The following is a 13,879-nucleotide window of genomic DNA, read 5'->3' on the forward strand; positions in this document are numbered from 1 at the left end:
CAAGACAAAGGAAAACAAACATACATGAATATCTACATTTGGGTATATATTTTCTTTCCTAAGCAAATAAACAACGCAAAAATACCTTAAATCTCTATCAGTCTTCATGTATATCTAACCACTCAAGAATATGAAGCCTCTTCTTGCTTTAGATACCTCCACTGTTTTTGGTAAAAGCATCCATAACACATTCTGGACTTTAAACAAAAAGGAAGAGTGGAAGAATTCATTTTTTCTGTCAATGCCAAGCTAAGCAAAAACATTCTCCTTTGTAGCTCATGTTATCTCAGTTGCTTCTCTTTAGAGTTACACAGCTCTGTCACCAGGTGCTGTTTATTCAAAGCAACTCTTTAGGACAAAAGGCAGACCAAATTGGCTGCCCAGAAGTTACTTTACAGAAAAAGAAATAAGTCAATAATCAGTTCGAAGATATCCAGTTGCAGACATAATACCTTACCAGTGTGGCCCATCAAGCAGTAACGTGAAAATGGAGAGAACTTTTGAAGGAAAAACTATTTTTATTAATTCTCAAGTTGTATTTACCTCTTCCATTTCCTACCCCATTTGGAAATTTGTGGGGGGGGGGGGGGGAAGGTCTCACTTAAACATAGTTTATTTCACTTAACATGCACGCATATAACACCGAGCACCAAAATTTTAGGGAAATATTTAACTTATCTATAATCTCCCTCCCAATAATAAATTAATTCTTAGAGATATTTTCACAAGACCTATACTCCAAAAATCAAGCAGCAAAGATTAATCCCAGGATAAAAATTCAGACAGATTAAATTGCGTCACTTTTCCCTACAAAACATCAGAAAAATGTCCAGACTAAAATAAGAGTAATTTTCTACTCGGGAAATGAACTGCTGTGCTACACGAAATAACTGTCTAATCACTCCCCAGTACAAAAGTTAGAACGAGAGTTCAGTGCACTGGTTACACAGGAATTGTCATGATAATTGACCAAACACTCATTTACCTCATGGTCAGTGAAAGACATGGCAACTTTTACAGAGTAAAAGTATGAAGAAGGGCTGGTAGATTAATACGCTGCAAGTACAAACTCTATTTTAAGTGAGATAAATTGAAGTCCTTCTGAGAACAGGCCATGGGCAATTACTACAGCCACAAACTCCAGTTTTACTCCTTGAATACTGCTCCTTCAAGGAATATTCCCTCCTTAATCCAATTTTGGATCCAAAATCCAAAGTTGCATCCCACTGTACTTTTATTTCAAAGTTTCTATTTGCCTAATTTTGTAATAGCATGCTGCACTCCCTGTAAAGTGTTACTCTATGGACAAGTTGCAATCTTTCTACATTCCTCTGCTGCAAAAGTAATTCCCTAATGCAGTCTGCAAAACCAGTCATATCTATGTTCCACAATTACTTATGGCAATTAAAACACAAATTTCCAATTATAGCTGCCATAGTCATCCAGGAAAATCATCATATTGATAAGGTGTCATGTAAAGTTTTGCATTCACCCTACAGCAGTTCAAAAATACCACAGCTTTACATGGTATTTTTAATTTCTCATTATAAGCTTCTCAGGGAACATGTTATGAAGCTTATTTTACACTTTGCATATTTACAGAGCTCACATAACTCACATTACGGTTAGCAATGCTTCATTATAGTAGCCAACAGTAGTATATCCCCTTTTGTTACAAGGACCCATGTTGTGTTATGATAGAATATGTAGGTGCGACTATCAGATTAGTAACAATGTTACAGAGAAAAATCACATTTATCTAAAATTCTGCACTTGCACAATTAAAGGCAAATGCTACCATAATTTTATGCACCAACAAAAAAGACAATATGAAAAACTACCTATTGGATCAACATTGGGTGACCAATGTCCACAACCCCAGATAGCCAGAGCCACACTTTGTACTCTTGACTTATTAGTATTGTTCTTCATGATTTATACACAAAAGCCAAACCAAAGCCAGAGGAACCCATTTATGAGATGAATCTCTATTGATCTGCATTTAGGGAGACTCCATCTGTCAAACAGCAACAGCTGCCCATACACACAGCAACGCCTGCCTCATTCAGAGCACATGTGGAACACAAAGTGCATCTTCAGCTTCTTCATTCTGGCTTATAGTTTCTGTGTATGCTAACAGTCCGCACAGAAATTTTACTTATATGACCTTACTTGGAACAAAATCTTCATAAATAGCCTTAGGGAAATCTAACCAGCTGTTTGTCATCTATGCTCATTTTGAACAGTAAATCAGAGTACAATGAGGTGCTCTTTAAAAAAACTTGAAAGCTTAAGTCAAATATACAGTTAAATAGCCAATGCATGTTGTCACTTAATTATTTTAGCCCCAAAATATTATTCATCTAGTCACCTCATTAAAAAAGAAAGAAAAAAAAAAAAAAACCACCACACTTCATGAAATCTCAAATGCTGAGAATAAAAACAAATTACAACCAAAGCTACAAATAAAAACCATCCCATATTAAAGAACACCAGTAATACAAGTTTCAACTACGTTTGGAAACATCCCAGATCTCTACAGACTTCAATCAACATCAAAGAAAAACCTTCTGGGACACTTACACACACTGCCTGTTGACCTGACATGTATTAAGGCCCATGTATTAATACAGGCCTTTTCTCTATTTTTCCTCTTAATTATTAAAGGGGGAATGGATAAAAAACACAATTTTTTTTCCACTGAAACAGTAGTCTTTAAGATAATCTCTGCTTTTAAGAGTGATTGTAATGAGCCTTCCTCATCATTGTTCACATATGCAGAAAGGTTGAAAACACAGTGGCACACATGTGAGAAATAATGGAACATTTATGAACACATTAAGCAGCATAGCTTCTGAGGTTATTCCTATTTACAGCAGCTGAAAGGCTGTCACTGAATATCTGATTATTTCAGTGATCTAATATCATCATGGTAACAGACTTATAAATAAAGAGGGAAATAAAGAGCACATCATGTTAGAACACATGCTCATTTCAACTATAAAACAGCTGAGGGACAGGAGGATGGCGGTAAAAGCAGACGACCATACATGCAAAGATTCACAAATACCTGTCTCTGCAACAAACCAGGCCCATCCATGCACACAGACAGAGGAGAACAAGTCTGCTCAAAGATCTCCTGAAATTAAAACGTACATCTGAAACAAATAATCCCATTACACTTCTTCCTTCAGTCCATGTATAAAAATCAAATTTTAAAGATTCCCAGAGCAGAACTTCCTCCACAGAATATGCTCTTATGAAATTTCAGCAGCCTTAAAAAACACACACACTTGTCTGTGCTACAAGTTCTACAGAAAACGCATGCTTATATTCTGCTTACTTTTATGTTTTAATTCTGGCACATCTACCTTTCTCAGTTGGTGAAACTGTCAGAACAAACAGGGCAGTATCTGAAGAATGACAAACACACAGGTCAACGTCAAAACAGGCCAATGACTGTCGGGGAGAGCGCCAAATTTCTGCATTTCAATTTCACTGATTTTCTCCAAACCAAATACCACTATACCACTAAACATAACGGCTTCCTCTATTTACTTTGTTACAGAAGTTTTTATAGAACTGATGGAGAATTCCAGATCAAAGTAACTGTTTCAGCAATTTCCTCTGTTATAACAATGCAAAACATCTAAGCACAGTTATAATAAAGGGAACATTTAACAATTAATTGAGGCAGCAAAAACTAAAGCTTGGAAATTTAGAAGCCTTAATGCTTGCTAGCTGGACAAAAGGGCAGTGGATTTTAAGTCAGCTATGGGAGGTCTCAGCCCAAGGGACTCTCGGTACCCAAAATTCTGGTTCTGCTGCGACTGGAGCTCCACGGCACCTAGGCCACCAGGCAGACCTGGGCAGGCAGACCACGACCAGCCATCTTCTTCTATCTTCTCTCTGTGATGGTGCAATAACCCAACACCTGCAGACTTCAAATCTGAGCCGATGATGGCAAACTGTTTCACAGCTTACGAAGGGCTCCCTTTGAAAAACGACCACGTACACTATAATCACAGAACGTATCAAAGTAAAAAGCATGTAAGATCTCACTTTGATACATCTAGTGACAACCGAGCAGCAGTATTTCACAACAGTACATCTGACCTGCAAATTCAGTCTCTCTCTCATTCTCTGATGCCTGTCCAGATAACAGCTTATGGGCCTATGCTTCCTCCTAAACAGCTCTGGAGGGCAGAAATCTAAGAAAACTTTAAAGTGACATCAGCCTACACAGTCAGTATTCAACTCAAGTTATACTTTCCGGTAGCAGTATCTCCGTTTCATTCCAGTGACAGTAGTTTTCCATATCTTTCAAAAATAAACTAAACCAATAAGCCCAATAGCTGTCCCAAACAGTGATTTGTCTAAAACATCTCGAAATGGCAAAGATAGGATGTACATTCCTGTTTCCTCCTGCACTGGGTCAGCTGTTCCAGGTTCCACAGAAAGCTGTGGAACCACCAAAACAGCAGCAGTAAATATAAATATTTCTTAGCTTGCAAAGAAAGCTCACAGTTTTCTTACATTCTTTCTTAAATTCTTACAAGAGTTCCCCCCCCCCTTTTTCCCCCCCCAGTAACATGAATGTGTCTCAGGTAGTATGTACATCAAAAGTAGGAACATGGATCTAAATTACAGCCTTCCCACTCTCCAGCAGCGAAGCGTTGCACCCTCTTTCCTTAAATATTTATTGTTGGAAAGAAACATGCCTTCAGCACTAAAGCCTCCCCTCCTCTTTGGCAGTATGTGCAGTATCAAAAAACAAGGTCATTGCAGTAAGAAGCAGAAAGCTGGCAGAACTGTTATTACCAATAGCAAGCATAAAAGTCCTAGAACTTGTCCCAAGCGTTATATTGTCTATCTACCTAGAAATACCCAGACATCTTCCTTAACAGTTTAAGGAGCTTAGAATATCCATCCCAAAGATAGGCCTAGAATCTCGGAGAATCACTTCCACTCTGTATTGTCAAACACAAAAGGATATTTAAGAAAATTATTATAAAACAAGCACCATTCAAAGCATGTAAAAGGAAGTACTTTAACATCCTTAGCCTCAATGTCACATTCATTTTTACATAAAATTATGAGGAATGGTCAGTGTTTAGAAAGATACCTTTAAAAAAAAAACAACCATAAAATTGAGATCCTGTGAAAACAACAATGCTCCCAGGCTCTTTAAGTGGCTTTCGCTGCTTGTTAACACTAAGAGGCTAACCCAGTGTTGTCTTTCAAGAGGTATGTAAATAAAAAACCTCCTGACTTCTGCAACCATTTAAACAACTTTGGCCAAATGAATTCCGAACCCCCGATATAGCATTATTACTATACAGAACTAGAGTTAAGTATTCTAACTGGACCTTAGAACAGATGCCTAAATATAGCCAGCCCATGTGGAGAAACATATGGCATATGCACAGTTGGATGATACTAGAGCATAATACTCAAAATCTCTCATCATACTTGCAAGTTAATGAGCACAGACCAAGAGTGTCTCTCTTGCTTCTCTCCCTGCTCAACAGGGAATGGGAACACAGGCACTTTCCGTATCCCATACTCTGCACCCCTAGTTCCAGCTTCACACTGATCTAGGAACACCCAGAACAAACAGGCTCATGTAAGTTATTCCAAAGCAATTTGCCATAAGGTTAGAAAAAGTCCTGTAGTGCACTACTCCCTGCAGAAGCATTTTACCTTCTGTTACCTCAAGCTAATGCCTGTTGCTGATTTGCTGTTTATATATCTACTGATGTCACTGTAGAAACAGATCCTCATAAATCCTTTTAATCCCTGCAGATCCTTCTAAATGTTTCTACATAGACAGAGCAAACAACACTGTCCTCATTTCCAGATGACATATCAAGTCATCCGTTTTCCTGAGGCTCCAAATCAACTTAAGACTTTCATCCAACCGTGTTGTTCCAGGCCAGCATTTATAGTGTCATCACTGTGCCATTACAGTCCGCTCAGCGGCAACAGTATTAAGTTCTGGGCTTTTATAATACTCCTCCCTGGCCTGCTGTACAGACTGGGGGGAAAGCAGGGACCATACAGCTTCCTCCAACAAGAAAGGTATGCAAGAATTCAGACAGCAAAAAGAAAGGGGGCAATGAAAGTATCCACAGAATCATCTGTTACTTTGATGCAGGCATTCCTGCTATATAAGTTTTCAGGAATTTTAACTCCTTTGCTTCATAAAAGGGGTTTATACAATTAACCTCATAAATTGCATGAAACCAATTTATTGGGACATTGAAAAGAAAATTCTCATGTTCAAGGACAAGCTGAAGATGCACAAGAAAAACATCTCCACACCTCACGTTCTTATAAGCCTGTTGTTGCCCTCTAGAACAGGGAGACAAGAGGTTCTCTGGAACAATATAATTCCCCCTTCTTCATCTGTCAGTTCTCGGACAATTTAATGAAAGTTACAGACAGTGTGATTTGTTTCCCATCACATAGCTCCCTCTTCCAGCCAGAGAAGTTCTTCTCTTAATCATTTATCAAAAGCATGGCCTAAACAGAATCCACTACATTGCTCAACAGTGTTTGGAGTAGCATGTCTCTTGGAAAAAGCCAAGACAGTTGTTCCCAGTGCACCTTAGTCACTGAAGTCCAGTACAATAGGTTGGCAGCTGCCTGATGCACTTTATGTTCTGTACAGAAAATCTTACACAGAGACCAACTATCTAACCCAAACAACAGATGTTACAAGGTCTGGCTTGCACAGCAGAATATCAAACTATTCAATTTGCTTACAGTCTGCCAGTCAAATAATAGAATGGCAAAAAAAAAAGTCTACAAAACAAAACGACAGAGTCTGAGAGTACACCCACACAACTAGGAGCCATGTGTTAACCACGCTGAGTATGGATACAAACCGTATGTGAAGTTGACCCTATTCAAACCATGCTGTATTTTGGCAGAAGCCTGTAGGATAGAAGGGAGTCAGTCTGCTTTGGAAATGGAAGGAAATTCAACATAAAACAATTAACTGAATAGAAAAGGAGAAAAAAAATATTTAGTCTTGATGAAGCCTTATAACATCAACAAACCACCCTGAAGAAGACTATAAACAAGTCTGAATACACGTTGTGCAGTAAAATACATTTGTTACCACGACAGTCATTTTGACAAAAGCAAGGTAAGCACTCCCAGACTAAAGAAAAACCAGATTAGACTTGAAGGAAATGGGAGGGAGGCTGTGGAAATGGAGAGGACAGATAGAGAACAGGGCCAAGCCAGTTTTTAGAATAGGTCTGTATTATTTCCCACACAGTAGAAGATTAATTGCTTAATGCTTTCTCTAAGGTCTATTCAATAAATTTAAATACATGGCTTGAAACTATGGGTACATTCATTATATCCATGTAAATTAAGAGCAGTATTTGCGCAGTTACACAATATACTGTAACCTTTCTTTTGAAAAATTTCCAAGAATCTTGATTATTGATTTATTTACAATTACTCACATATAGTTACTCAGCTTAGCACAAAGAAGACCAAGTGTTGGACTAAGTACTAAGTGCAATGTGATAGGCATAGAATGAGATTTTGGCCAAGGATTTTATAGTTAAAGAGAGAGCTACAGACCTTTAATGTTTGTCCAGACATTTGTCCAAATCTGTATTTTATCAGATAAAAATCTTTAAGGGACAGAATCAAACAAATGAAAAGGATTTCCTTTCCTTGAAGCCTGAAAGATGTAAGCTAAAGACAGCTATCCATTTTGCACACACCTTTAACTTTCATCTTTCTAATCCTTGCTGTGCAAGTTTCACTAATTTAAACTCTCTTAATCCCTCTTAAACTTTATGTAATGTATACCCTCACCTACAAATACATTTTCCTGCATATAACCTAGCTGTAAGACAAAGTAAAATTTTCTTCTGCAATAGATGCTAGAATTCCTTTAGAATACACTATGCACTAGAACATGAATCCAAGAGCTCATTCCTGTTAAGGAATTATTTCTTTTTTTTATTGTCATTATCAGAATAAAAAGATCAAAGAATGGGTGGTTTAAGGTTTCATCTAGGCTCATGTCTCTCCAGCAATGAACTAACCAATACTACTTGTTCTCATTGCTCTCTGTAGCTGTCACAAGAGACAGGTGCAAGTTTAAACAAAAAGCGCAAGCAGCAAACTAAACACAACAAGTTTCATGTTTAGATACATCTTATGTTAACTAGTACTAAAAAAATTTAATTTAGTAATCTGCTTAAGTTTTACAAAACAGCTATAAAATCAGTTAACATCACTTCTATGGCTTTCCTTGTCCTTTCACTAGATAATCTCCTCCAGAGATGGGGACAACCACCTTTTTATGGAGCAAAAAGATGGGCAAAGGCAAAATGAAACAAGCTGCCTGTGGCCAGCAATACACTCAAAGTTAAGACCAGGCAGCCCAGCTTTCAAGTCCTTCACCACAGCATGCAACCTCTTGCGGACCCTGCCAAGGAGACTCACGTAGGAACAGCAGCTTCCCCAAGCAGCCAGTTCCTTTATCGCTTGTTCTGCAACCACCATCTCCAAAACACACTTGATGAGGGACTTTGCTTGGGAGAGAAGACTGTTCTCCCACATTATCAACCACACGTACTCCCCGAAATCTCATAAAGCCGGAGTGATACTTGGCCAGCGTTTACAGAGTTCTTGCTGCGTGCAGGCTCTCTGATGCGTCTTAATGCCTGTGCAGTGACTGAAGCTTTCCCTTGTCTTTCAGTCCATAAACAGGATGTTTATGAACTGCCCCCAACTGTGCTATCACTGGCAAACGAGAAGGTACAGGCCATAACCAGAGCGAAGCTCGTGCCGCACTCTGTACATAAGGATTTCTCCTCCGGGTGGATTCTCTTGCGGGGGATGCAGCATAAACAAGCCCTGAAGCTCTTCCCACACTAACAGCTTTTACAGGCTCTCCCTCTTTTGCTGATTCTCTGGCAAAAAAAGGTGAAAACTCTGCCTAAAAGCTTTTCTCATACACATTTAGATCCTTTGCATGATTTTTTGGGGTATGCAAGTCAGAAATAAGAACTGCCCTGTCCTAGATCACAAAGCAATAAATCTAACTGGGGTATAGCATGGGCTGGCTCCATTTAATAGCTACTGGTTTTCCCTAAGGATTTACTGCATGTGTAACTTACCACAAAACTTTTTTTTGGTCATTAAGAGCTCATTACTTGACCAAAGTATAGCATAAAAATACAGTACCTATTTCTGCTGTTCTGCAAATATACTTCCACCCAAATACTGCTACACCAGTGGTCCTCCAAGCAGTGTGTCTACTGGACAGAGGGGGCCAGTTCTTCTCCATTCTATTACAGAATGCAACTGAGACCACAGAAATTATTTTCCATCTTGATTTTAAGCCAAGTCTCTCTGCAATGAAAACCAGAGTATCACAGTGTACCACTGGGCCCACACAACAGCTGTTCTCAACATGCTCTGTTTTTCATCCTCTGATACTGAAAATTAGGTTGCCCCAAAGCTGACCCTTAGACAGATTACTCCCTATTGCTACTGCTCAAGCAACAATTACTCAGCTACAAGTCCTGCCCAAGAAGAAAACATACCTTTTGAACAGCTTAAAATGTAGTTTCAAGCATTTCAAATTATGTCCTGTTCTGACAAAAGTTGGTAGATCTATATGAAAAAATAATCTACAACTTCTGCACAGAACAATTATGGAAAACCACACCTCCAAAACCAACATTATTTTAGCCCAGTCTAGATACATACCACCCACCTAAATCTGGAGCTGATGGTGCCCACACACACACACAACCGGCATTTTAGAGCATTTACAGCAGCTACACCTGGATAGCACATTTAGACCTTTTACATCTGTATTCATACAATGAAATTTTAGTACTTAAATGCAACACTTTATAGCAAACAAGACAAGCTTTTCCACCGCTAGTTTCCATGGTTTTTATTTGGAACACATCTCTGTTTTGCTCCAGCAGTGTTTCTATAGCACACTGATCATTTTACAGAAAAGTAATATAAAAATACCAGAGCCCCTAAGCCAGTGCTTTGAAAACTAAAGCCAAAGATAACTATACCGTGTGGTGGGAACAAACAACTGCAATTATTCCTTTTAAAACACTGTGTAGATGAACGTTTAAGTTCTTACTCAAAAATGAGGAACAAAGCCAGTTGAATAATCTCTGCAATTTTCAAATACAATTTCATTTTGAGGAAACAAGTTGGCAGACAGCAGTCAAGTTAGATCTTGAAATCTTAAATGAGACCCTGAAAAACCTCAAGTGAACCTTGCAGTAATTAAGTGGTCTGCCCAAGACATCCAAAGCACATTGCAAGCTACTGCTTCTACTCTGTCCCCAAAACTCCCAGATATTTGCCATCTTCACTGTTAATGAGTAGTTACACTAACACTGCTGGCTTTGACCAACGGATAAACTGCACTGCACAGACGTTAGGTGATCAGCTAGCTATTAACATAAAAAAATTTAATGGCATAGTAGCTATGAGATCTTAAGTCACCTGATTTACACTTCATAAAGACAAGACAGGAGAAAAGCTCTACAAAGAAATCAGATTCACAGAAAAACATATCATAAAGGTTGGAAGAGACCTCCATATGCTATCTAGTCCAACCTCTAGCTCAAAGCAGGTGTAGTTTCAAGGTTAGACCAAGTTGCTCTGCACCTTGTCCAGTTTAGTTTTGAAAGTCTCGGGGACACAGATTCCACACACCGCACAGTCAATGAACACAGTGGAAAGAAAAGCAGTAGCTTTTTTAAAGGAGGATCTAAGTTAATTCCAACAAACACAAAGAAATTACACTGTGGAGTCCACGTTTTGCATGCATATTCACCTTAACCCACCCATAAGAAAATCATCATCTAAATTAACAGATAGCCTATTGCACTGTATGCTGCAGCCAACTAACAGGTAGCTCAAGTGCACAGTTACCTCCAAAGGAAACATAACATAAGAATTTCTTACCTCCAGGCCTGTACACAACATCATCTTCTGTGATAAAGGATGTTATTTCACCATTGTCTGTTCTCTCATATCGGGACTTCTTCTTGGGTGGTTTCTTTTTGTTTTTCTTTGTGGACTCCTCTGTGGTGGCACTGTTGTTGTCATTGTCCTCATCTTCACTATGGTCACTTTCTGCATAATTCTTGGCACCTCCTTCCAATGTACAGCTCCGTCGAGGACGCGAGTTTTCACTCTCCCTCACTTTGTCTCTTTTGTCTCGCTCTTTGTCCCGGTCCCTATCCCTATCCTTCTCCTTGTCTTTGTCTTTCTCTTTGTCTGCTGTCATGATTCGCCACGTGCCTTCTTCTGTCCTCTCACGGCTGGGCCTCCGTGAAAGGTAGACAGTGAGCCTGGGCTTCAGTCTTCTGAATTTCTCACTCAAATCCAGGAAAAATTCAACCACTCCAACAACCCCAGCGTTTTAAAAAGGCTCTTGAAAGGGTGGGGGGGGAGGGTAGGGGGAAAAAAGAAAGGAAAAAAGCCCATGTTAATATAAAAAATTCTTTCAATTTCTCAAGCTAAAAGAACACCCACACCTACCCACAAAAACAAACAAAAAAACACACCCTGAAGGGATTCAGGATGGAAAACACAGGACTCTAAAATACAAGACAGTCCTCTGAAGCATTTACACAAATGAAATGTTCAAACATTTTTACAGATACTTTGGAAGGTATCACCACCCTCAAAAAGATCTTAAAACTTCCTTAAAAAAAAACACGCTTAAGAATTCTTTTGCCCACTACAGAAATACAATCACCTCGGGAATGGGACAGGCTCACTGAGAGCACATACTATTTTATATCAAGAACTGAATAAGAGGCACAGAAGTGAATAAACAACATTTAAGGAAGGACATGCCCAAGAAAGAGTCTACAACTTTTCTCAAAACAAAAAAAAGTTAACAAGTTGCTATTTTGTTTTACATCTCAGCATCGCTACCTACGGATGCTCCATAAAGCTGGTACAGCATAGAAAATACTATCCACCACATCCACCACTCCAAGGCAAAGTGGCAGGAAGTCTTCCCCTCACCTCTTTCCAAAAAGGGAGTTAACCTGTAATCCACAGATTACAGGAGTGAATGATTCAAAAAACCCACACAGTATTTACAAGTACATTAACTAAAGCCACTACTCCACACACCAGAAAAGATACCCTTCATGCTTGCTTTATGAATAAGAACACACCAAGGTGGATTTTACAGCTTATCTCCTTCACACGTTCAGTTTCTTGCTGGGAAATGGGAAGGACAGAGATAATCCTGTGGTTTTACCTCCCTGATTGTTTAGTCAATACTCTTAACACCAAATGCACTATTTTTTCCTTCAATGCAAGCTTAGATTAAGTAATTGTACTTGCTAGTACAAGGATATTTACAAGTGAATAGAATGTTACACCTTAGACCTATGAGCCAGGATCCTCAAACCCCAACTGCGGGCACAGAACAGTGGCCCACCAGTCCCTCTCCCTCAGTACCCCCCACAGCTGTGGCCTGGATGAATTCACCATAAGACACCATACAGCTCCTACCTTACCTCCGTCAAATAAGAGTCTGCCATAAAGAACGCTACCCCTATGTAGTTATAGCCTACTATTATTTTGACTCAAAAGCCAGATTCACCTTAAAATGTCCTTTTTAACTGCTCAGATCGTGACCTAGGCTGACGGGTTGCACGTTATCTTTGAGTGACAGCCAGAAACATAAACACTAGAATTTTTCTCTGAAAAGGCCTCTAATATAATTTGCATCAGTTCAAGTATTTGTAAGTGCCTTTTAATATTACTCAATAGTAGCAGTCTGAACAATTACAGCTACTGCTAAGCAAGATTGATAGCAGACCATTTTACTGAAAACATTCAAAGAAGAATACTCCACAAAGGGTGTATCCAACATATAAAAGTAAAATATCATTTTATCCTGAGTTGATCAACTAGGGAAAAAGATCTGAGCAACCCATCACTATGCTAAAGAAAAGTAGTAACAAGTAGAGAACTGAGAATTTTGAGCTCCTCAAAGGAGTTGAGGCAAACATCATCAAAGACAACCAAACTAAATCCACGGTACAGATTCTAAATCACTAATAAAAGTACAGAAGTTTTATCTATTTACACATGGCCTCTGAATTTATGCATTTACAAAAGCACTGACCAAACTTTACCAGCTAACTCATAAGTTTCCAGGAAACTGTACTATCTGTTGCAACTTGAAATTACTCCGCTATGCAGAAAGATATATTACTGCCTAGCATGAAAGTTAGGGCCCTCAGAAGATTGAATGCCCAAACATTAAGCATCTGAAACATATTAAAGAAAAAGACTATTTTGATTTTTAGTAAGTCATCTGAGAAGCTAGAAGGTGATCCTGTGCATTTGAAATTTCTTCCTTCAGTCCTATATGAATCTCCTAAACAGGCTACAATAAGTTGTTGTCCCTGTTGACTACTACTTCAGTCAATGGAAATAGCCAAAGAGAGAGAAATTGCTTTTGCTGATACAATTCAGGCTGTGGCTTGAATCTCTCAGGCATTTCCTGAATGAACCAATCATCCAGGTAAGAAATGATTCCAATTTCTCTCCTTCTTATAGCAGCTGCCATCATTCTGACAACACCCAAGGGGAATCCAACGCAACTCCAGAAGAGAAGACCACAAAAAATATGTCAATTGCCAGAGAAATCACAGGTACTAGTGATGGCAATGGTCTGCAGGGACTCAATAAGAAAAACCTCAATTTTCTAGAGGCTAGAAAATTAACCAGTAACAAACTTGGGTTTTTTTGTTGTTGTTGCTGTTGATACTACATACTTTGCTTTAGAATGTAAGCAAAAATCAGTTACTTTCCAAGAGCAATCCAG

At 38.8% G+C, this 13,879-nt stretch overlaps 1 protein-coding gene across 2 annotated transcripts in view; it reads right to left on the bottom strand.

The window, feature by feature from the left end:
* RERE (arginine-glutamic acid dipeptide repeats) overlaps positions 1-11,454 on the bottom strand; it is a 174,220-nt gene extending 162,766 nt beyond the window's left edge. For both annotated transcript variants that reach the window (XM_067310840.1, XM_067310839.1), the window contains exon 1: positions 10,984-11,454. In XM_067310840.1, the coding sequence (XP_067166941.1) occupies positions 10,984-11,308 (325 nt within the window). In that variant the 5' untranslated portion in view covers positions 11,309-11,454. The remainder of the gene's footprint in view (positions 1-10,983) is intronic.
* Between the last annotated feature and the right edge of the window lie 2,425 nt (positions 11,455-13,879).

The sequence above is a fragment of the Apteryx mantelli genome, chromosome 26, assembly GCF_036417845.1.
Source record: "Apteryx mantelli isolate bAptMan1 chromosome 26, bAptMan1.hap1, whole genome shotgun sequence".
In the NCBI taxonomy this organism is placed as follows: domain Eukaryota; kingdom Metazoa; phylum Chordata; class Aves; order Apterygiformes; family Apterygidae; genus Apteryx; species Apteryx mantelli.